General features: G+C 32.4%; 4 protein-coding genes across 5 annotated transcripts; all 4 read left to right on the forward strand.

Moving 5' to 3' along the window:
- The first annotated feature begins 1 nt into the window (after nucleotide 1).
- On the forward strand, nucleotides 2–11,320 carry LOC145746443 (protein smoothened-like). The gene is made up of 17 exons (XM_082564725.1): nucleotides 2–277; nucleotides 640–739; nucleotides 889–997; nucleotides 1,668–1,871; nucleotides 2,017–2,189; nucleotides 2,627–2,777; nucleotides 7,644–7,768; nucleotides 7,877–8,040; nucleotides 8,126–8,234; nucleotides 8,420–8,608; nucleotides 8,820–8,906; nucleotides 9,029–9,176; nucleotides 9,260–9,439; nucleotides 9,529–9,597; nucleotides 9,680–9,767; nucleotides 9,836–9,925; nucleotides 10,323–11,320. The coding sequence occupies exons 1-17, from the start codon at nucleotides 64–66 to the stop codon at nucleotides 10,712–10,714; spliced, it is 2,592 nt and encodes an 863-aa protein (XP_082420851.1). The 5' UTR covers nucleotides 2–63; the 3' UTR covers nucleotides 10,715–11,320.
- A 683-nt stretch (nucleotides 11,321–12,003) lies between these two features.
- On the forward strand, nucleotides 12,004–15,997 carry LOC145745381 (histone-lysine N-methyltransferase SUV39H2-like). The gene is made up of 8 exons (XM_082563443.1): nucleotides 12,004–12,392; nucleotides 12,654–12,818; nucleotides 12,996–13,205; nucleotides 13,549–13,766; nucleotides 14,367–14,520; nucleotides 14,628–14,780; nucleotides 15,106–15,247; nucleotides 15,628–15,997. The coding sequence occupies exons 1-8, from the start codon at nucleotides 12,105–12,107 to the stop codon at nucleotides 15,735–15,737; spliced, it is 1,440 nt and encodes a 479-aa protein (XP_082419569.1). The 5' UTR covers nucleotides 12,004–12,104; the 3' UTR covers nucleotides 15,738–15,997.
- A 1,003-nt stretch (nucleotides 15,998–17,000) lies between these two features.
- Nucleotides 17,001–17,797, forward strand: LOC145744600 (protein BUD31 homolog). Its single transcript, XM_082562488.1, has one exon. It carries the CDS (start codon nucleotides 17,076–17,078, stop codon nucleotides 17,508–17,510), a length of 435 nt encoding a protein of 144 aa, XP_082418614.1. The 5' UTR covers nucleotides 17,001–17,075; the 3' UTR covers nucleotides 17,511–17,797.
- Nucleotides 17,798–17,800: 3 nt separating this feature from the next.
- Nucleotides 17,801–21,750, forward strand: LOC145744599 (uncharacterized). 2 transcript variants are annotated; one of them, XM_082562486.1, is made up of 7 exons: nucleotides 17,801–19,228; nucleotides 19,429–19,544; nucleotides 19,716–19,811; nucleotides 20,259–20,326; nucleotides 20,399–20,828; nucleotides 20,908–21,017; nucleotides 21,089–21,750. In XM_082562486.1, exons 1-7 carry the CDS (start codon nucleotides 17,850–17,852, stop codon nucleotides 21,209–21,211), a joined length of 2,322 nt encoding a protein of 773 aa, XP_082418612.1. In that variant the 5' UTR covers nucleotides 17,801–17,849; the 3' UTR covers nucleotides 21,212–21,750. The 2 variants fall into 2 exon arrangements, with proteins under 2 accessions (XP_082418612.1, XP_082418613.1); XM_082562487.1 differs by lacking the exon at nucleotides 19,716–19,811.
- Nucleotides 21,751–21,930: the final 180 nt, after the last annotated feature.

Raw genomic sequence — 21,930 nt, forward strand, 5'->3', positions numbered from 1 at the left:
CAAAAATGTGTAATTGAACGTAAAATAATGTAACTGACTTGAATTGTATGGCACCCAGTCAAAATGAGTGTTAACACTGCTAATAACAACTCATTGTCCAATCTTCTTCAGCTGCCTGTTGAATGCAGTAAACCGGCAGAGTCTGATTGTGAAATTTTAAACACTACTAATGCAGTTTGTTTTGGGACCTCACTTCCCTATCAATCAACATCATATGAGCTTGCCACTGATTCAAGCAATTACACTCAAGTCTATGAGAAACTGTTACTATGGACAGGTGAAATGTACAGATTTTAATAATAAAACAATAATTATTTTTATAACAACAAAATATTTAATTTTAGTTTATATATATATACTTTTTTTTTAATTTGTGTAGTTTTATTTTTTTTATTTTGGTTTTTCGCGTATTGATAAAAGTAAATAATAAATATGATATATATACAATTAATATTACAACAATGCAACGGGAAAAAATGACAAAATTAATTTAATGATTTAAAACATGCCAAAAGTAATAATGTTTTTACAAAGATTTTATAGTGCATTATGGCATGGTCACCAAACCCAGTATTTATTTACTAATTTCTAATGATACACACATTTTTTAGGGGATTTATTTTTTAAATTACTTTTTAGGATTAAGAGCTGTACCAAGATGTTGGGACAAAATCCAACCATTATTATGTTCGGTTTATTTACCTCAATGCACTGACAACAAAATTCAACTTCCCGACAGGTTTATATATCCTTGTTTAAATTAACATTTGATTGATATCGTGTATTTGATAAATTGGACTTAATTAATAGAAACCGACAAATTTTTAACATTCATGTGTTGCAGTTTTAAACTTACAAATTTTTAAAAATTTTTTTTTCATTTTTTAGAAAATTATGTCAAAGCACTAGAGGGCCATGTGGTATAGTTCAAGTTGAATATGGGTGGCCTGATTTTTTACAATGTGACAATGATAATGTTTACAGGGATAATTGTGAGGTACGGTAAAACTCTATTGTTGTAACATCATTTTTTTCTGCTTAAAACCTATTATATAAGGCAAGATATAGAAACTAAGATCTTAGTCTTAATGGTATCTACTTTATATTGAGCTTAGTATATAAAGGGCTTTCTTATTTTATGAATAAAAGGCTTAAGAAAATGTATAGCCTATAGAGGTTTTCCATAATTTTTTCCGTTCTATAATTTTTATGTAAAATATTCTTAAATTTGCATTTTATTAATAAACTAGCAGCATGGTGTCGTGGTAAGAACACTTGCTACAACACACATGAGATCATGGGTTTAATCCCCACTGATCTTATGCTGTAGCGCACTTAAGTAAGGTGGTATAAACGGTATGAACTCCTGCTAAGCCAGCACTTAATCAGCAGCATAATTATCGGGCAATTATAATTTATAATATCCCAAACTGCCAACGGCAACTCGAGACTGGGTCGGAGTAACTAATGTTACTCTATGTTTAAGTCGCGGATTCGACCCCACATCGAGAATAAAGATATATACAAAAAAAACACAATAACTGTAATATCTTATTTGTGTAGTTAAATTTACTTTTTATGTTATTAGTTTTTTTAATTATTTTTTTTAAACTAAAAATCGTTTTTTAAAACCAAAAATCAATTAATTGTTAATTTATATTTTCTAGACTTCCACCGCTCTCAAATTTAACCGATCTGATTGTGAACTTCCTCTTATAGCAACCAACAACACTGAATCATTTTATAACGGAGTTGATGGTTGTGGTTTGCAGTGTATGAACCCCCTGTTTAATGATGATGAACATCATGAAATCCATACTTTTGTTGCTGTCTGGGCATCTATTGCTATGATCTGTACTTTATTTGCACTAGTAAGATGATTTAGTTAATGCTTATAATTATTTTTTGGCAATTTAAAACAGTTTTTAAACAAAATTATGTTTAGATTTTAAGTAAATTTCATATTAAAAAATTTTTTTAATAATCATTAAAATTTTAATATTTTTTAAATTTTAGTTGTCATTTTTCATTGATTGGAAAAACTCAAGCAAGTACCCGGCTCGAGTTATCTTCTACATCAATCTCTGCTTCTTTATATCTGGGTTCGGGTGGTTGGCCCAGTTCTTTGGTGATGCCAGAAACGAAATTGTTTGTAGAAAAGATGGGACGATGAGATTAGGTGAACCGGTGTAAGTAGTTTTTATTTTCGGTTTCTTTTTAAAGTTATTATAAGATATTAGGTTGATGAATTACTGCTATTAATTATGTTTTTTCAGGCTCTAGTAAAAAGAAATTAGTATTTAATTACCAAAAAAAATTTCGTTTATGTTCAGGTTTTTGTTAATGTTTAGTTTTTAAACAATTTTAACATAAAATTTTTATACTTTATAAATTGATTTAGATTTATTATTTATTAATTTAGTCTTATAATCATACTAGAATAATATTTACTTTACATATAACGGCAGTTTATTTTTAAAATAGAAAAAATAAAGGAAGTGGTATATCATAATGCTTAATAACTTAACTTGTTTACAATATTAATCAGTAATTATCAACTTTTTTTAAAATTAATTATTAAACAACTTTACAAAAATAAAATCTAAATAAATTATTTAATTTTTAGTGGTACGGGTGAATCCGCTTCTTGTGTGATTATTTTTATCCTTGTTTATTATTTCCTGATGGCCGGGATAACTTGGTTTGATATTTTGTCTTATTCATGGTACCTTATGTTTAAAGCATTGGGAAGCAACAAGGATTCGTTGCAAGACAAAGTATGTGAAAAATTTTTATTAAAAATTTTTTTTTTTATATATCTTTATCCTCGATGTAGAAAGGTTGACTTTACAACCTAAACAAAGAGTAACATTCATTACTCCGACCCAGTCTTGAGTTGCTTTTGGCAGTTTGGAATATTATAGATTATAATTGGTTAGCAATTATAAGCTGCTGATTAAGTGTTGGCTTAACAAAAGTTTTTTATATATATCTTTATCCTCGATGTGGGAAGGTTGACACAACCTAAACATAAAGTAACATTTATCACTCCGACCAAGTCTTAAGTTGCTTTTGGCAGTTTGGAATATTATGGATTATATTTGCCTTACAATTATAAGCTGCTGATTAAGTGTTGGCTTAACAAAAGTTTTTTATATATATTTTTATCCTCGATGTGGGAAGGTTGACACAACCTAAACATAAAGTAACATTTATTACTCCGACCAAGTCTTGAGTTGCTTCTGGCAGTTTGGGATATTATGGATTATAAATGCCTTGTAGCGGCCCCTTAGGGACACGTGATTTTGCCTGATAAGAAGTCTGGGCTACAGTCTTATCTTTTGCCTTTTTTGTATTATGTTGTGTTTTATAAACCGACTACCAATTCATTACTTACTTAACTGTTTTTGCTTAACTGAATAATAAATTATATTGTTACAATTTATATACGCTAAATTGGTGACCCCGACGTTTTAAAACGAAAATTTTAAAACAATATGACGCAAGAAAATGCTGTAGCGGTTAAACTGCCAACCTTTTGGTCGCAACATGCCAAAATTTGGTTTAACCAAGCAGAAGCCCAATTTACTCTGCGAAATATAACAATCGACGAAACGAAATACTGCCATGTTATCGCAGCACTAGACCAGGATACAGCAAAACGCGTAATCGATTTTATGGAAAATCCACCAACAAAAGGAAAATATATTGCTATCAAAGAACGACTTTTAAAAACGTTTGAGCTTTCCGAGGAAGAACGAGCCCAAAGAATAATTGAAATGCCAGAACTTGGAGATAGAAAACCTTCTGCTGTGATGGACGAAATGCTGGCATTGATGGGAAATCACGGATCGTGTTTTCTCTTTAAACATATTTTTTTGCAACTACTGCCCGAGGAAGTGAGAGTTGGTTTAGCTACCGAAGAAACAACAGACATGAGAGAATTGGCTTTAAAAGCAGATAAATTATGCTTAGCTAAACCCCAATTTTCTGGGTTAGTTTCTAAAGTTTATAGATCCCATGAAACTGATTGGAAGTATAATAAACGTCAACCAAATAAAAAAAATCTATGTTTTTATCATCAACGTTTCGGAAATAAAGCCAGGCAGTGCTGTCCACCTTGCAGTTTTTCGGAAAACGAATATGCCGGTCGTCAATAACGATGAGGGCGGCCGGCGGCACGTTTAATTTATACTTCGTTAAAGACAAGTGTTCAAAACAAAACTTTTTAGTTGATACTGGAGCTGAAATAAGCGTATACCCACCAAGAAGAATTGATCGATATAATGGCTCTAACCAGAAAAAGCTTCGAGCCGCCAACGGAAGCGAGATTAAGACGTACGGCCAACGCCTATTACATTTGGATTTACCGTTTGGTAAATTTAAATGGATTTTCACAATCGCAGAAGTATCTCAACCACTGCTCGGGGCAGATTTTCTTCGAGCCAATTCGCTTTTGGTAGACATAAAAAACAAAACATTAATTAGCGCTAAATTAAACACAAACTGTTCGATTGAGTTGTTAGATGTCTCAGCCCCCAGAATAAACGCAATTGGTTTACATCAAAACCAATATGCTGCTTTACTCGCACAATTTCCACTGATAACAACTCCAAATTTCCAGCAAAAGCAAACCAAACACAAGGTGGAACATTTTCTTATAACAAACGGGCGACCGATTAGCGCCCGTGCACGTAGACTGCCACCAGACAAACTGGTACAAGCCAAGCGTGAATTCAACAAGATGGAAAGCATGGGTATTGTCAGAAGATCAGCCAGCCCGTGGGCATCTCCATTGCACATGGTTAAGAAATCCAACGGTGATTGGAGACCATGTGGAGATTACAGACGACTAAATGCTGTTACCACGCCCGATAGATACCCCATACCACATATTCAAGATTTTTCTGCGAATTTAGAAAACGCAAACATATTTTCAAAAATAGACCTTGTTAGAGGCTACCACCAAGTATCTGTAGCAACAGAAGATATTCCAAAAACTGCAGTCATTACTCCTTTTGGCTTATTTGAGTACATAAGAATGCCCTTTGGATTAAAAAATGCAGCACAAACTTTTCAAAGACTGATGGATTGTGTGTGCCGGAATCTTAATTTTGTTTTCGTGTACTTAGATGATATTTTGGTAGCAAGCAAGTCAAAAAGCGAACATTACCAGCATCTCAAAGAATTGTTTACGCGTCTGAACAAAAACGGTCTAATAATAAACGCGACTAAATGTCAATTCGGACAAACAAGTATTGAATTTTTAGGCCACCGCATTGACCACGAAGGAGCCAAGCCTTTACCAAATAAAGTGGAGGTAATAAACAATTTTCCACGACCAACCTCATTTCAAGAACTGCAACGGTTTGCTGGCATGATCAATTTTTATCATCGTTTTCTACCAAGAGTGGCTAACATCATGCGACCGATTTACGAAGAAATTAAAAAAAAATCTAAACCTCTACTGTGGAGTGATCAACTAAATAACGCATTTGTTAAAGCTAAAAACATTTTAGTTAATGCCACTATGCTTTCCCATCCACAAGTAGGAGCGCCAACTGCGTTAACTGTGGATGCTTCCGATATAGCTGTTGGGGGAGTACTACAGCAAAATATATATGGTTTGTGGAAACCATTGGCCTTCTTTAGCAAACATCTACGGCCACCTGAAATAAAATACAGTGCGTTCGACCGTGAACTTCTAGCATTACATCTTGCTATTCGTCATTTTAGGTACTTCTTGGAAGGACGGCACTTTGTAGCTTTTACCGATCACAAACCACTTACTTATGCATTAACTAAAACTACTTCACCATGGTCAGCTCGCCAACAACGACAACTTAGCGCTATTTCGGAATACACTACGGATATCCGCCATATAGAAGGAAAAAAGAATTTTGTTGCTGACGCATTATCAAGACCTGGAATAAATGTCATACAGGCATCTTTAGGAATCAATTTTTCAGATATGGCCTTAGATCAAGAAAGAGATAAAGAAATTATAAATGAATTGAAAGCCAACTCTAGTTTAAAAATTGAAAAATTTTCTTGCGACAAAAACCAGACTTCGCTTTTATGTGACACAACAACTGGATCACCGCGACCGCTTGTTCCGGAATCTTGGCGTCGAAAAATATTTGATTTAGTTCATGGTTTATCGCATCCATCGATACGAAGCACAAAGAAACTAATTGCTGAAAAATTTGTTTGGAAAGGACTTAAAAAACAAATTGGCGAATGGGCAAAACAATGTGTTTATTGCCAAAAAGCTAAGGTCCACAAATGCACAAGAGCCCCACTGCACCACTATTCATTGCCTGTAAAACGATTTGATCATTTAAATATTGACCTTGTGGGACCTTTGCCGCCATCTCAAGGTTTTAGATATTTGCTTACTGTAGTTGACCGGTTCACAAGGTGGCCAGAGGCGTACCCACTGCAAGAAACATCGACGACATCATGTGCAAAAGTTTTTATTCAACAATGGATATCTCGTTTTGGAATACCGTCAACATTGTCGTCAGACCGAGGAGCACAGTTTACATCAAAACTATGGTCAGATATTGCTAAGTTTATGGGCACTTCTTTGCAATTTACCACAGCATTTCACCCACAGGCCAACGGCCTGGTGGAGCGATTCCATAGACAACTTAAGGCATCGTTGATGTCGCGACTTAAAGACAACAATTGGGTTGACGAACTGCCTTGGGTTCTACTCGGAATTAGAACCACACCCAAAGAAGATTTAGGATGTTCCTCAGCAGAAATGGTGTATGGAGCACCACTCACCATTCCAGGCACTTTTGTGGAGGCTACCGACCACAACAACGCACCTGGAAATTTTTTACAAAAGCTCCGCCACGTTATAAAACAAGAAGCGCCTCAAACCTCGTGGCATTGTAAACCAAATAGCTACATACCTTCTGATTTAAAGAACAGCAGCTTTGTTTTTATTAAGAAAGTGGGATACAAGGCGCCACTTTGCACCCCATATGAAGGTCCATATAAAGTTATTAAGCACGGATTAAAAACTTTTAAGATTGATATCGGCGGACGTACAGAAATCATTTCGATTGACCGCATAAAACCTGCGTATCTGGATCGCAATATGCCTGTACAACTAGCCCAACCAAAGTTACGAGGCAGACCTCGTAAGCAAGTAATTCTAGAAGAAACGAACGTAAAAACCCATATAGAGACGAAAACAAACTGTCGAAGAGATGGTAACAAGCGTCAAATTAAACCACCACAACGGTTTACCCATTTAACGTAAATGAACAATTTTCCGCTTCTGGAGGGGGGTAATGTAGCGGCCCCTTAGGGACACGTGATTTTGCCTGATAAGAAGTCTGGGCTACAGTCTTATCTTTTGCCTTTTTTTGTATTATGTTGTGTTTTATAAACCGACTACCAATTCATTACTTACTTAACTGTTTTTGCTTAACTGAATAATAAATTATATTGTTACAATTTATATACGCTAAAGCCTTACAATTATAAGCTGCTAATTAAGTGTTGGCTTAACAAAAGTTCTTACCGTTTAGAGCACCTTACTTAAGGGCGCTACAGCATAAGAGAATTTTTTTGCTCTTGTGTCTTGGATTTTTAAATTAATATTTTATTGAATTTTTTGTTTAAAGGCAAGAGTATTTCATGTGATAGCTTGGTCTGTCCCATTTATATTACTACTTGCTTGTTTATCTGTGTCCCAAATTGATGGAGATTCTATGAGTGGGATTTGTATGATTGGATACAGAAATCACATGTAAGTGCCCAGTTTAGCCCATCTAAATTTATACACAAGCGTTAATTGGTTGTATATATTTCTTTTGTATTTTTTTTCACAAATTTTAAATCATTTTTATTTTTTTAGGTATCGTCTTGGGTTCTTACTTATACCAGTTGGAATAGTGTTGGGTATTGGAGGTTTCTTTATTATTAAAGGACTTTTAGCTTTGTTTCATGTAAGAAAAGGTCACCCTGGCCTCTTAAGTGAATCTGCTATGTCCAAGATAACATGGGCGATGCTGAGAATTGGTTATTTAAAAAAAATACTTGTTTATAGTTTGTGAAAATTAAATTTTTTATTTTTTTATATATAAAAAAAAAATTATTTTTTTAGGCGTTTTTGCTGGCCTAGCATTCGTTTTTGTATTTGTAACTTTTGCTGCTTTTTTGTATGATTTTACTAACCAAGCATTATGGGAGAAGAGCTTCCGAGATTATATAAAGTAAGTTAAATTTTACTTAAATTTAATATATTTTTTATCAAATTTAGTAATTTTGCTACATTAAAATTATGTAAAAAAAAATGAATGGACTACATTATTGAAGTAGTTTCGAATTTATGTTTTTTTTTTTGTTGTTTACAATTTACTATTTTTTTTCTAATTTGTATTTTTTAATTTCATTCCAGGTGTGAAGCTAATGTAACAATCTTGGAGAAGCTGAGTGGCCTACCTCCTGTGGAATGCCACCTCGAAAGTCACCCCAATCTTTCCATACTGAAGTTAAACTTGGTTGCTTTGTTTGGGACAGGAATTGTGATGAGTACATGGGTTTGGAACAAGGCCTCGTTTCATAACTGGAGAAGGGCATGGTACAAGTAAGTAATAAATCTGTGGTAAAATAGCTAAGGAAATTGTTTGTAATTTAGATTATCTTAATTAAGGTTCAAATAAATTTCAATATTGGGGCAAATGAAAATTAATTTGACTTTAAAATTTATTTTCTGCTTTATCAAAGTTTAATTTTGACTTATAGAACTGTTAACCAAGAATTGCAATTTTTTTTATTCTGTTTTTTTTTTGGGTTAGGTTAATTAGAAGAAGTGATAACGAAACAAAAAGAATTCAGCGCAAAGATAAACTTATCGCAAAGGCTTTTGCAAATAGACTTAAAAGGTAAATGTATTTTATTAAACAACAAATTTTAATCCTATAGAAAAAAGCACATTAACAAAAATTTTATTCTAATAATTTATTGATCAAAAAATAATTGATTAAAAATTTGAAATTTATTTTAGAAAAAAGAAAAATCGAGAATTCCGGAAAAAAGATGAGGATAAAGAAGAGGAGGAGGAGACGGATGGGATCGGATTGGAGTACACAGAGCACACAATCACCCATCAGGATCCTGTTGGGATGGATTTTGATCTTCACAGTGTGTCTCAGGTTTGAAACGGATTTTAATTTTAAAATATTTTATAAATTATTTTTTTTTTAATTTTAAAAATTAAAATTTTTTTTTGTTTTAGGAACTATCCTCTACATGGGTTAGAAATGTCCCCAATTTAGTAGGTCGCCGAGGAGGGCTACTGCCCGTAGATGAGCCCCCTGAAGATCCGCTTAACCCTTCCCACCCTCGTAAACCCAAGAACCGTGAACGAAAAGTAAAAAGCACGGCTGAACCAGGATTATGGGCTGTGTCACAATATGTAAATTAAAAATTTTTATTATATTTTTTCAGTTTTAATATCAAATTTTTTGAAAATATCTTATGTTAATGGAATATCTACTTTTTTAGATTGATGGAAAAAATATCAGAAGCAAACCAATTCCAAAAGAACATAAAAGGCCTACTCCACTTGGCCTGGTAAACTTTAATTTCCTGAAAAAAATTAAAATGTTAAAATTTTTCCAAAAATGTTACTAAAAATTTTTTTATTTTTTTTTAGAATACTGGTAGTGTGTTTATTGGCACCTCACCGTATAATTTCCCTGTTAGACAAGGCAATCAATATTATCAAGCCAACAAATATCAAGGTAGTTTGTAAAAACCTATTTAGTAAAAAGAGTTTAGTACATAAGTTTAAAGTTTGTGTTGTTTTTAGAATATCATCAGCACAACCCGATATGTGAAAGTTGCAACTATATGGAACTTAATCCTTCCAAATTACCTCAATTCCAATCACAAGATAATGGTAAGAATTACTGTTAGTTATTCATATGATTATATTCTGTGATTTTTTTAAATAAGTTTTGTTGTTTTAATATTCACAGAAAAAATTATTTTCTATCCTTTAGCAATGTACCGGCAGCGTGGTGTAGTGGTAAAAACATCGCTACATACACCATATAAGGTTGGGGGTTCAATCCCCACTGCTTTCATGCTGTAGCGCCCTTGGGTAAGGCGCTAAAAAGGTATGAACCCCTGATAAGCCAGCACTTAATCAGCAGCATTTTATTGGGTAAATTATAATCTATAGTATCCAAAACTGCCACAGGCAACTCGAGATAAGTCAGGGTAACAGTTGTTGCTCTATGTTTAGGTTGTGCATTCGACTTTTGTAATTTTAATTATTTTGTATATTTAAACAGATGATTATTATATGGTTCACCCTGGTTGTGTAGATGAACCATCTCATACACCACAAACCAATCAAACCTCACTGTCCAGTAGCAGAAGCTCACAAACGTACAACAACCTACATGGTGAAAACAACATTATCTACGACAACACACAACATCAGAATGTTGATCAACAACAAAATGTTGATCAACGGCAAAATGTTGATCAACAACAAAATGTTGATCAACAACAAAATGTTGATCAACAACAAAATGTTGATGAACGGCAAAATGTTAATCAACAGCAAAATGTTTATCGGCCTGTGTTAAAGTCGATTCTAAAACATACCCCACGACATTCTACGTCAAGTTCTTGGCAAACAGCTAATGCACAGGCTTGGAGATTTAATGAAAGTCAATAAAATAACATTAGTTCCATATTTTTTGCACAAATAAGAAATCTGTAAAGAAATGTTTCTGATTTTTTAAGGGTACTAAATATTTGTTAAATTTAATTTTTTACTTTTTTTTCCACCTTTTTATTACACAACAGCCTTTACTTTTTTAACGATACTAACTTTTATTTTTAACTAACTATGCCTACTTTTTTCTATAATTTTGCCATGTTTTTGAAATTTTTTACACAATTTCTGTGCCTTTTTATTATGATACTAACTTTTTATGATTGGGTAATTTTTATATTTTGTTATTTTAATTCTAGTTTCAGATCAAATTTTTAACCTTACCTATATACTTTTCATATTTTTAAAAATTCATTCATATTTTTTATACTTTAAGTGCCTTTTTTTACTTTTTTTTAGTTAAAATCATTCTTGGATAAAGTTGCCTTTTGTGTGAAGCCATATACTAAGCCAGTAAATAATCATGCAATTTTTAAATCGTATTTTTTAAACTTTTATCTTTTCACCTTGCTGTTACTTTAAATTTGCAGTTGCTAATTTTGTATGCAGTCATATTACACAAGCCTTTAGTTTTTTTTTAATAATATTTGTAAATAAAATAAATCATGTTGTGCTAATAATTTAATAACCCTGAAATTCACGTCAGTCGATTTTTCCCAAGCTTTATCCGGTTTTGATTTATGGCTATTTTTAAAGTAAAAGGAAGTTGTTGGTATTAATCTGCGGTATGTATAATATAGGTCTAATGTTTAAAAGTCAAATTGCAAACGCTTAATACCACGAGGACAAAAAATGTTTTAAAGACTTGAATCTGTGTGAAGATCATCTACCTTGTAAGCTACCGCGGGAAAATTGTTACTGATATTTAATTTCCATTTGCCTTTTTTTGTTTTAATTAAAATTTTTCGGTGAAAAAACAAGCGAAAAAAGTGTCTTGTTGAACTGTCAAGTAATCATTTAGTTGAATTAGTTAAAGTGTGAAGAACTCTTTTTTAAACTGCAGGCGCTCTTGAATTTTTGCATTCAAATATTCGTTTCTGCATTTAGTCATTGACATTATTGTTCGGTTGTACGGGTTTTCAATTAATGACCAAATGATTAGTCAGTTCATACTGTTATGGTTTGCTTAATACGTGTATGTTTATTGTTAAAATAAAACTATTTTTAGCATGATTGCACATTATGTCTAAGCAGTCAATTTTTTAATTTTTTTTAAATGCCTAAGTGTTTGGTGGGCGTTTAAAATACAATCAGCAATTTAGACAACCTTGGAATAATTAATGAAATGTCGAAAAAGGATATAAATATAAAAAAATCATCCAAACCCTCAAGGAAAAAAGCTAAATTAACATGCAGTTTAACAGTTCCTTGCCTGACTATTAATGAATCTATGCATGGCATAGCTTTATCAAATGGATATGAATTCAACCCAACTTTAAAACACAAAAGACATGAACTACCGTTTGCTGATAGCGAATGGTTCTACAATAATAAAGCTCATTTACCAGCCAATGAACTAACTCAGCTTATAAATAGAAAAAAGTCAAAAGCCAATCGAAAAAAACAACATACTTGTAAAGGAATGCTCGTCAAAGCACATCAACTAAAAGCATTAAAGATGAAAAGGTCTTCCACTTTGTTCGAAGTGGAGTACGTTGCAAATTATAAAATGATTGCTGTAAGTAAATGAGACTTTATTTATATTTTGATCGTATATATATATTTGTTTTATGTATAGCCAGATTTTTTTGTAAGTTTATTTTATGTGGGAAGGTCGACTTATCGACCTAAACACAGAGTAACATCAGTTACCCTGACCCAGTTTCAAGTTGTCTTTGGCAGTTTTGGATATTATAGATTTTATAATTGCCCGGTAATTAAGTTACTGATAAAGTGTTGGCTTAGCTGGTGTTCACACATTATGTTGTTTTTACGACAGAATAAACGATATTATCTAATCAAGTGGGTGGGATGGCCAGTGGAAGCCAATACTTGGGAGCCAGCTGGAAATCTCAGTTGCCCAAATTTAATTCAAGAGTTTCACAAAGATTATAACAAACAACTCAACAAATTTCTTGCCAGTCATCATTTTTCATGGGACAAAGTAAGATTTTTATTTGTAAACAAGCTTTGAAAGTTTTTATTGTATATATATATACTGCCAACTGGGAAATTTTTTATAGTTATATTTTTTTGCATAATTTAATATATAAAAATGCACATTAAAAGGTATTTTTTAAGGATTTTTTAATTAAGTTAATTATATAAATATTCTATTTAGCTTCTTAAAACTTCTTGCCATCAGAATTACAAACATAGAGGACAATTTCAAAAATTGTTCGATATAATGCCAAACAATTTTCACTTCAAAGCAGAATACTCAATAAAGAAACAAGAACTGTTGACAAAACTCCTGTCATGTCAAACTAATATTAATTTAATGACAAAGGGCTCTCCAATGATTGCAATAGAAAATGAAGTAGACCTTGAGGTATGTACGACTAAAATGCCTTGATTTTGATGTAGTGTTTTCTGTATGCACGTTAAAGGTATTTTTTGCTGGTGTGTAGTAATTGAAGCAATCAAACGGGGTTTTAAGTTTAATTTATCTTTATGCTGTAGCGCCCACATTAAGGCACTATAAACAGTATGAACTCTTGCTTGACCTAAAATATTTGGCATAAATATTGAGTTTACAACCAATAATATTCCAAACCGAAAAAGCCAACGTAAGACTGGGTTGGGTACTATCAAGCCACTGTTACCTCATGTTTAGGGCTGTAAAGTTTACTCTTCCATATCAAGGATAGAAAAATAAAAACATATTTGTTTAGCCTCTTCCGTCAGATTTTACCTACATCCTAAAAAATGTTCCTGGCCGTGATATTTCTCTTCCTAGCGATCCACTGATGGGATGTAACTGTGAGAGGGGTTGTGCTCATTCCTTGCTTAATGGTGGTTGCTGTGCTGGATTTCACCGGGGAAAAAGTGCCTACCAAGATGGCTTGATTAAATTGAGGCCAGGAAAACCAATTTTTGAATGTAATTCTAGGTAAAACAACCTAATAAATTTATAAATCAAGTTTTATATGCTTGTTTAATATATTTTTGTATTTTTTCACATTTATCTCTGGCATGGAAAACTGATTTCATATTCCAAACCTTGAGTAGCTTTTATTGCCCCAACCTTAAGTTTCATAAGCCCCAGAATTTATATTATCAATCATAAAATGTTTTTTTTTTTGTATATATTGTTATCCTCGATGTGGGAAGGTCGAATTGGCGACCTAAACATAGAGTAACATCAGTTCCCCTGACCCAGTTTTGAGTTGCCTGTGGCTTTGGGATATTATAAATAAGAATTGCCCGATAATTAAGCTGCTGATTAAGTGCTGGCTCAGCAAAAGTTTGTACCGTTTATAATGCCTTACTCAAGGTCGCTACAGCATGAGATCACTGGGGATCCAACCCAGGATCTTGATACAATATAAAGCCCTACCCAAGGGCGCTTTAACTTAAAATTATAAGTATTGAACCCAAAATCTTAAGTAGTAATGCCAAGTGTTAACCTCTTTAACTTATGCCAGGTTCTTTAATTTAAATGTAGGTTATGTTTTATCAAAAGATTACTGATACAACGTTATTTGTATAGGTGTACCTGCGGTCCAAGTTGTCCGAACAGAGTTGTACAAAAAGGGCCAAAATATGCGTTGTCACTATATCGTACTTCAAATGGAAAAGGTTGGGGAGTAAAAGCATTAGAACCCATACCTAGGGGAAGCTTTGTAATGGAATATGTTGGTGAAGTAAGTTCTTATATATTTTTGATGTTTTGGGGTTCAGAGTTCAAACCCTTTTGATGTTTTTTTGTAATATAATATTTTAACTTATATACTTGCTAACTTGTTTTTAGATCATAACAAACGAAGAAGCCGAAAAAAGAGGAAAAGAATATGATGCAAATGGAATAACTTATTTATTCGATCTTGATTACTATGAAACCGAGAATCCTCTCACAGTTGATGCTACTCATAGTGGAAATATATCACATTTTGTTAATCATTCGGTAAGTATTTTTTTACACCTAAAAAAATCTTAATTTTTGTTTTTTTACATTTATTTATTCTCGATGTGGAAAGGTTAACTTCATGACCTAAACATAAAGTAACATCAGTTACCCCGACCCAGTCACAATTTGCCTTTGGCAGTTTAGGATATTATAGATTATAATTGTAAGCTGCTGATTAATATTGGTTTAGCAGGAGTTTATACTGTTTATAGCGCCTTACTCAAAGTTGCCACAGCATGAAAGCAGTGGTGATCGAACCTAGGACCACATGTAGTAAAGCCAAGTGTTCTGACAATTCTTGTTAAGGGTTTTTTTTGTTCAGTGTTCTCCAAACCTTCAAGTTTACAATGTTTTTATCGACAATTTGGACCCTAAGTTTCCTAGAATTGCCCTTTTTGCTCGTAAAAGCATTTCAATTAACGAAGAACTTGCTTTTGATTATCAAATGACTGGAGACACTACAGGTAAAATTAAATAAATTTATTCATTTTTAGAAAATTTTAATCTTGTTTTAAAATATAGATTAGCTTTTTTTTAAAATAAGAGAACCTTTGCGTAGCCTTTTTTTTTGTATATATCTTTATCCTCGATGTGGGAAAGTCGAATGTGCAACTTAAACATAGAGTAACAACTGTTACTCCGACCCAGTCTCGAGTTGCTTGTTGCAGTTTGGGATATTATAGTTATATTTGCCCGATAATTATACTGCTGATTAAATGCTTGCTCAGCAGGAGTTTGTACCGTTTATAGCGCCTTACTCAAGGACACTACAGCATGAGCTCAGTAGGGATTGAACCCACGCCATGCTGCCATTTTGATTTATTATGGTGTTTATTATATTTAGTTGAGCCTGATTCGTTTAATGACAACGCTTCAGATATTTCAAGTACTTCATCAATAAAACGAACGAAATGTTTATGCGGATCATACAACTGCAGAGAATGGCTCGTCTAAATTATTCTTTTATTTGAAAACTAGAATTTACTGTTATCAAATAAAAATACAGATTTTTAGTTTTATCTTTACACTGTCCTGCACGAAAAAAATCTTTTTTCAGTGTAATCAAAATTCAAAATATTATTTTTGAATTAGGTAATGCAATATTAAGTCTATGCATTTGCAATCAATATATTAAACGTAGATATATGTATTTGGTTTCTGATTATGACTTTTTTATCCAAAACCAATTATTAATATTTTTTTGTTTTCGTAGTTGTTACACCTTCTTGTAAATGTTTTCGAAACATTTTGTGATAAATCGAATTGGGTAAAGTTTTTAGTTCTTATTTAGTGTCCTTTTTTAAAAGTTTTTTCCTAATTTCTTTAAATTTTATATTGCGATACTTCATCTTAAATTAATTAATAAAAACTTTTTGATGTGAACTGATGTGTTGTTTATTAAATTCAATTTAAAAATATTTTCAACAATTAATTAACTTGATTCAAGTTTTCTTATAAACCCATAGAGCGCCATTGCCTTAAGGCAAAAAAAACAAATTAAAGATACAAGGTGTCTAATTTACAACATATTTAAAGTAAAAGTAAGAAACACAAAATTACTTAAAATGTGCGCTATATGTCTTTAAAGTAAATTAGACATTGAACCGGCAGCGTGGTGTAGTGGTAAAAACACTTGCTACACCACTCATAAGGTCGTGGGTTCAATTCCCACTGATCTCATGCTGTAGCGCCTTTGAATTCCCACTGATCTCATGCTGTAGCGCCTTTAATCATAATCTATAATACCCCAAACTGCCACAGGCAACTCGAGACTAGGCCGGAGTAACTGATGTTACTCTATGTTTAAGTCGCGCATCCGACGTTCCCACATCGAGGATAAACAAATATACAAAAAAAAAGAAACGGTTCGTAAATTAGTCACAACTTCTGTTGATCACCATATTGGTAATTCTAAATTTAATTTCGTTTAATGAAGTTTTGTTTATAATTTACGAATTATATCTAGTAATTAAATAAATTTAGGTGTTATTTATATTGTATTTTCAATATAGTCGTTATAAACTTTTTATTTATTTTTTTTATACGTTTTGCGTTTTTGTCTGCTTGTGAAATTATTATTTAACTTCTGATCACAATTAAATGTTTGCAGCTTAACTTTTAATTATTACGTTGTTTATATAAAAATTACCCGGCTTGTATGTTAATATTGTGCAGATGACTTAGACATTAATATTTTGGTTTTAACATTTTAGAAAATTGAAAAGTTTTATAAAAACAAACCTGAATTGTTTCTGTCAGTCTGTTAATTAATAGAAATTGTAAATTTTAATTATGCCGAGAGTAAGACGAAGCAGAAAACCTCCTCCTGACGGTTGGGAGTTAATTGAACCAACATTAGATGAGCTTGATAAAAAGATGAGGGAGGCAGAAACTGAATCCCATGATGGCAAGAGAAGAGTTGAAACCTTATGGCCAGTGTTTAAAATTCACCACCAAAAATCACGCTACATTTACGACCTTTTTTACCGACGAAAAGCAATAAGTCGTGAGCTTTACGACTATTGCTTAAAGGAGTCAATTGCGGATAAAAATTTGATAGCGAAATGGAAAAAACAAGGCTACGAGAACCTATGTTGTTTAAGGTGCATTCAAGCGCGTGACACTAACTTTGGTACAAACTGTATTTGCCGAGTTCCGAAATCAAAATTAGAAGAAGGCAAAGTGGTAGAGTGTGTGCATTGTGGATGTAGGGGATGTTCTGGTTAAAATTTTCACAGCTGAAATTTTGCTGAAAACTCTGTTGAAGGCTCTTAAATATACAGTGATTGCATTATAAAATGAATTATATGTTTTGCTGGTAGTTTTTGACATGCATAATGTTAAAGGGTTTACTTCGTGTAAATGAATTTTATCAATCATTTATTATTTAAATTAATTACAACTTCTGCTCATACTTTGTTATTTTTATTTTGGAATTTATTTTCTGGAAAAAATATTTTTGGATTATTATATTGTGTAAAAATACGAAAATTTAATTTAAATTTGTTTTTAGATTTTAAATTTGTTAAAATGTGATATAAAGTTAAAGTAGCTTGCCTGTTTGGTATGGAAGAAAGCACTCAAAATCATAAATTATTGCATGATTTGCAATCGGAAAGTAACCAAGAAAATGCGAAAGAAAACGTGAATGTTGTTATCGTCCCGGAAAGCATTCTACAAGCTATTAAAAATTCATCGTCTCATTTTAACCTTGATATTAAAGATGGTAGTATATCAGAAACGCACAATCATTTAAACAACAGTGAGACACATTGTTTAAAAAATGAAGAAAATAAGGATTTTTGGGTTTCTTTATCATCAGAGTCAAATGAAAGCAGCCATCTTGCCGGTCAAAATGTTAGTTTTGCACAATCGATCTTTAAAGACAACTTAACGCATGGACAAGATAACTTTATTAATTTAAATGCGAAGCCAGCACAAAATACAAACTTCAATATTTTTAATTCTATAAGTGGACAGACGTCACTTACCCAAAATTCTCAGTTAATTTTTCCTGCTACTAACTCTGATGTTTCAAATCCTATTAACCTTGCAAGCTTTCAGCCACTAAATCAGTTTAATGTAAATATGCCTTTTATAGCAATGAGAGTGCAAAGTGTTGAAATGGACGGAGATAAAAACATTTACACACTGGCACCTGCCACACTAGATAACACCACAAATCCAGCTCCAATACCTATTAAGCCAGCTCTGCCAAAACCCGGCGCAGAAACTAATTTCAAGGGCAAGACACTGTTGAAATTGGTGAACAGTGCAATCCGAAAACCATCAGTAACTGCAGATAAAGGAACCCTTACTAAATATGATTACATATGTGATGTTGATGACTGTAACAAATCGTTTAATTCGGCCACTAGGTTGCGTAAACACAAAGTCACTGTGCACGAAAAAGAAAAGTTTTATAAATGCAAGTACGCAAATTGCTTGTGGTCATTCAGTACTTCGTATAAGTTGAAACGTCATTTAGAAACGCACTACAAACGTAAAACCTACCCATGTACATTTGAAGGATGTGATAAAGTCTTTTCAACTGTCTATAACCAAAAAGCACACATGGAATTGCACACCACCTTAAAAACAGATCTAATTTGTAAGTTGTGTAATGCATATAGTACAAACAAGCGAGAATTGGCCGTGCACCATAGGATAGTACACAACGAAAAGCCTACTATAGAGTGCACTATATGTAACCAAATGTTTTATACTTTATCCGCTTTGACTATTCATAAACGTACTCATAACCCGCATCGACTTTCCTCTTTTGATTGTCCATTTTGTGACAAGAAATTTAATAAGAGATCAATGTTGAAGGAACACTTGTATATGCATACTGGAGAACGACCATTTCAGTGCGAACATTGCGAGTGGTCTTTTACGTCAGTGTCAAGATTAAACAGGCACATGAAAATTCACGAAGAAAAAAAGTAAAATATTTTATGCTTTTTATCACATTTTTTAAAGTTGATTTCAAAAATTAAAAAAAAAAAAGTATATATATATGTTAAAACCAAGGTTGTAAATTAGTGCTATCATTACATTTATTAAAATCATATTTAATAACTGCTGTAAGATATAAATAGTTTGATAACACTAAGTGCTGATAATGCTATTGTTATTATTTTAGGTTTTGCTGTTCCTATGAAGGCTGCTCCAGTAAATTCCATAGAAGTGAACATCTAAACAAACACATGCAATATCATATCGGTCAAGAAAAAAAATACCAAAAAGCAACTAAACTGGGTAAAAAAACAACTTTCTTTAAAACAACTTTCTTTAAAACAGTTGTTACTCTATGTTTAAGTCACGCATTCGACTTTCCCACATCGAGGATAAAGATATATACAAAAAAAAAAATTAAACAATATTTATATCCTTTCAATACCCTATAAGTATACATGGTTTATTCAATAGGTAAAGGCCGGCAATATATTTGTGCTATTGATGGATGTGCATTTAAAGGTTTATCTAGAGGGGTTGTTCTAAGGCATCAGATTAAAAATCATCAAGGTGATTTAAACTCAAAATAATGTTTTTAAAAACTTCAGTTATTACCTATTTGTTGTTGGATTGTGTGTACTTGGGCTATGTTATTTTATCATTTAGATGATGTTGAGTGTTAATGTATTTTTTTTGTATATATATTTATTCTCGATGTGAAAAGTCGAATGTGCGACTTAAACATAGAGTAACGTCAGTTACTCCAACCCAGTCTCGAGTTGCCTGTGGCAGTTCGAGATATTATAGATTATAATTGCCTGATAAATATACTGCTGATTAAGTGCTGGCTTAGCAGGAGTTCATACCGTTTATAGCGCCTTACTCAAGGACGCTACAGCATGAGATCAGTGGGAGTTGAACACACGACCTCATGTGTGGTGTAGCAAGTGTTCTTACCACTATACCACGCTGCCGGTATGCTTCTTATTTTTAAATATTTTTTTTTATATTTCATAGCGCAATTACAGAAAAATAAGAAAAACGCAAAATTGAATAAGGCAAGCGAAACATTGAAGAATGAAGGGGTAAGTAATGTATGTAATAAAAAAATTTATTACAAAGAAGTTCAGCTGTTTTATAAAAATATATTTTTTAAGGTTGTTGATTTAAAATCAGAAGAATCATTTTTCCAGGAGAGTAATTTTGTTACTCAAAATTGTACAAACAATCCTGTGTCCTCTCCTATTCAAGAGATTGTAATTGAAACATCAATAATCGACAACGAAATTGAATTAGTTTCTCCAAGTGAGGTTATTCCTTTCACTGATACAATAGAAAACTCAGAGCCCGAAAACGAGGTTCCACTAACTGTGATTGAGCCACAGGTTACAGCCAGTGTCCTAGACACAGATTGGTCATCATCTCTGCTCTCCTCGACACAAATTACCCCATCTCAGTATCTCACTTGTTCTACAGGAGCAGTTTCACTTGTTCCATTTATGGATGATATTGCTTCATTATCGCAACCCAATACACAGCATTTACTTGATATTAATGACAATTTATCATGTGTTCAACAGACATCGGGTTTGTTTTATATTTAAGAATAAATAGTTAAAGATTAATGATAATTTTTTGAGTTTATTTTTCAATAATTTTTCTTCAGAAATGGAGCCTACAGATGTTCTACAAAGATATGTTGTAGGCCCGAATTTAAATGCGATCGATTCACCGAATTTAAGTGACATTATGTGCAAGGAAAATTTTACAGATGAAGTAAATAAATCCAATGATTAATATTTTATTTAAAAAATGTTGAAAAAAATATTAATTTAAATTTTGCACAGAAACTAATGGAGGATGAAATACCAGTAGCTGTTTTATTCGAGGACAGACTTGGTATTCTAAACAAGGAACCTTCAGTTACCAACTTTGAGAGCTCAACTATAAACTTAAACGACCTGCATTAATATTTGATGTAAAAACTTATTTAAATTAAAAATTATATTACCTATTAAGATAGTAAGGGTATTTTAGTATTTTTATTAGTGGTAATAGTACTTAAATTCGAGCATTTGTATTACTTCATTAAATTTGAGTAAGAAATTATTTTAATAAATTATGTTTTTTTTTGCTTTACTACTTTGCTGTATTTATTATTTTACCACATAAAAAAATATTTAAAATAGTCTGGTCAAACTATTATATATCTAAAAGTAAGTTAACAATTGGTGTTACACGTAGTTGCTAAACGAAAAAATTTTTAAGTAATACAAACTAGTTTTGTTTAAGACCGGTATTTACCTAAAAAGGTTGCTCACAAACACTCTTTTGCAACTATGCTAAGTTTTTTGCATACCATTTTCCTTTTTTTCCCCTTACATTGTAAGATTGCGGATCTGACTTATGGATTTTTTTATGAGTTGCATTTTGTTTGTTTCTTTGTTTTTTTGCGGTTCCATCTGCGCTATTTCAGAATAAGCTCATTAAAATGTATTTCTGTTGATGATGTTATGTATTTTATTGACAGTTCTTCTTTAAATATTGATTTTGTTTTTAATCATGGTAAGGAGAAGGTAGGACTCCTAGTTTGCTTAGCTAGGTTAAGGCGTCATTTCTCAATAAAATTCAGGATTAACAATTCCAGGCTAGATTAGCACCTAATAAAAATTCTAGTAACGACTAACCA

The sequence above is a fragment of the Corella eumyota genome, chromosome 3 (assembly GCF_963082875.1).
Source record: "Corella eumyota chromosome 3, kaCorEumy4.1, whole genome shotgun sequence".
In the NCBI taxonomy this organism is placed as follows: domain Eukaryota; kingdom Metazoa; phylum Chordata; class Ascidiacea; order Phlebobranchia; family Corellidae; genus Corella; species Corella eumyota.

What these genes read in the sequence shown, in the direction of transcription:
- LOC145746443 (XM_082564725.1), top strand. Translation starts at nt 64, where the DNA reads ATGAGTGTTAACACTGCTAATAACAACTCATTGTCCAATCTTCTTCAG. An exon ending in ATGAGATTAGGTGAACCGGT is followed by an intron (nt 2,190 to 2,626) that starts GTAAGTAGTTTT and finishes TTTAATTTTTAG; the next exon opens with TGGTACGGGTGAATCCGCTT. An exon ending in ATTGGATACAGAAATCACAT is followed by an intron (nt 7,769 to 7,876) that starts GTAAGTGCCCAG and finishes TTATTTTTTTAG; the next exon opens with GTATCGTCTTGGGTTCTTAC.
- LOC145745381 (XM_082563443.1), top strand. Translation starts at nt 12,105, where the DNA reads ATGCATGGCATAGCTTTATCAAATGGATATGAATTCAACCCAACTTTA. An exon ending in CAAATTATAAAATGATTGCT is followed by an intron (nt 12,393 to 12,653) that starts GTAAGTAAATGA and finishes TTTTTACGACAG; the next exon opens with AATAAACGATATTATCTAAT. An exon ending in TAATGGAATATGTTGGTGAA is followed by an intron (nt 14,521 to 14,627) that starts GTAAGTTCTTAT and finishes ACTTGTTTTTAG; the next exon opens with ATCATAACAAACGAAGAAGC.
- LOC145744600 (XM_082562488.1), top strand. Translation starts at nt 17,076, where the DNA reads ATGCCGAGAGTAAGACGAAGCAGAAAACCTCCTCCTGACGGTTGGGAG.
- LOC145744599 (XM_082562486.1), top strand. Translation starts at nt 17,850, where the DNA reads ATGGAAGAAAGCACTCAAAATCATAAATTATTGCATGATTTGCAATCG. An exon ending in AAAATTCACGAAGAAAAAAA is followed by an intron (nt 19,229 to 19,428) that starts GTAAAATATTTT and finishes TTATTATTTTAG; the next exon opens with GTTTTGCTGTTCCTATGAAG. An exon ending in AAACATTGAAGAATGAAGGG is followed by an intron (nt 20,327 to 20,398) that starts GTAAGTAATGTA and finishes ATATTTTTTAAG; the next exon opens with GTTGTTGATTTAAAATCAGA.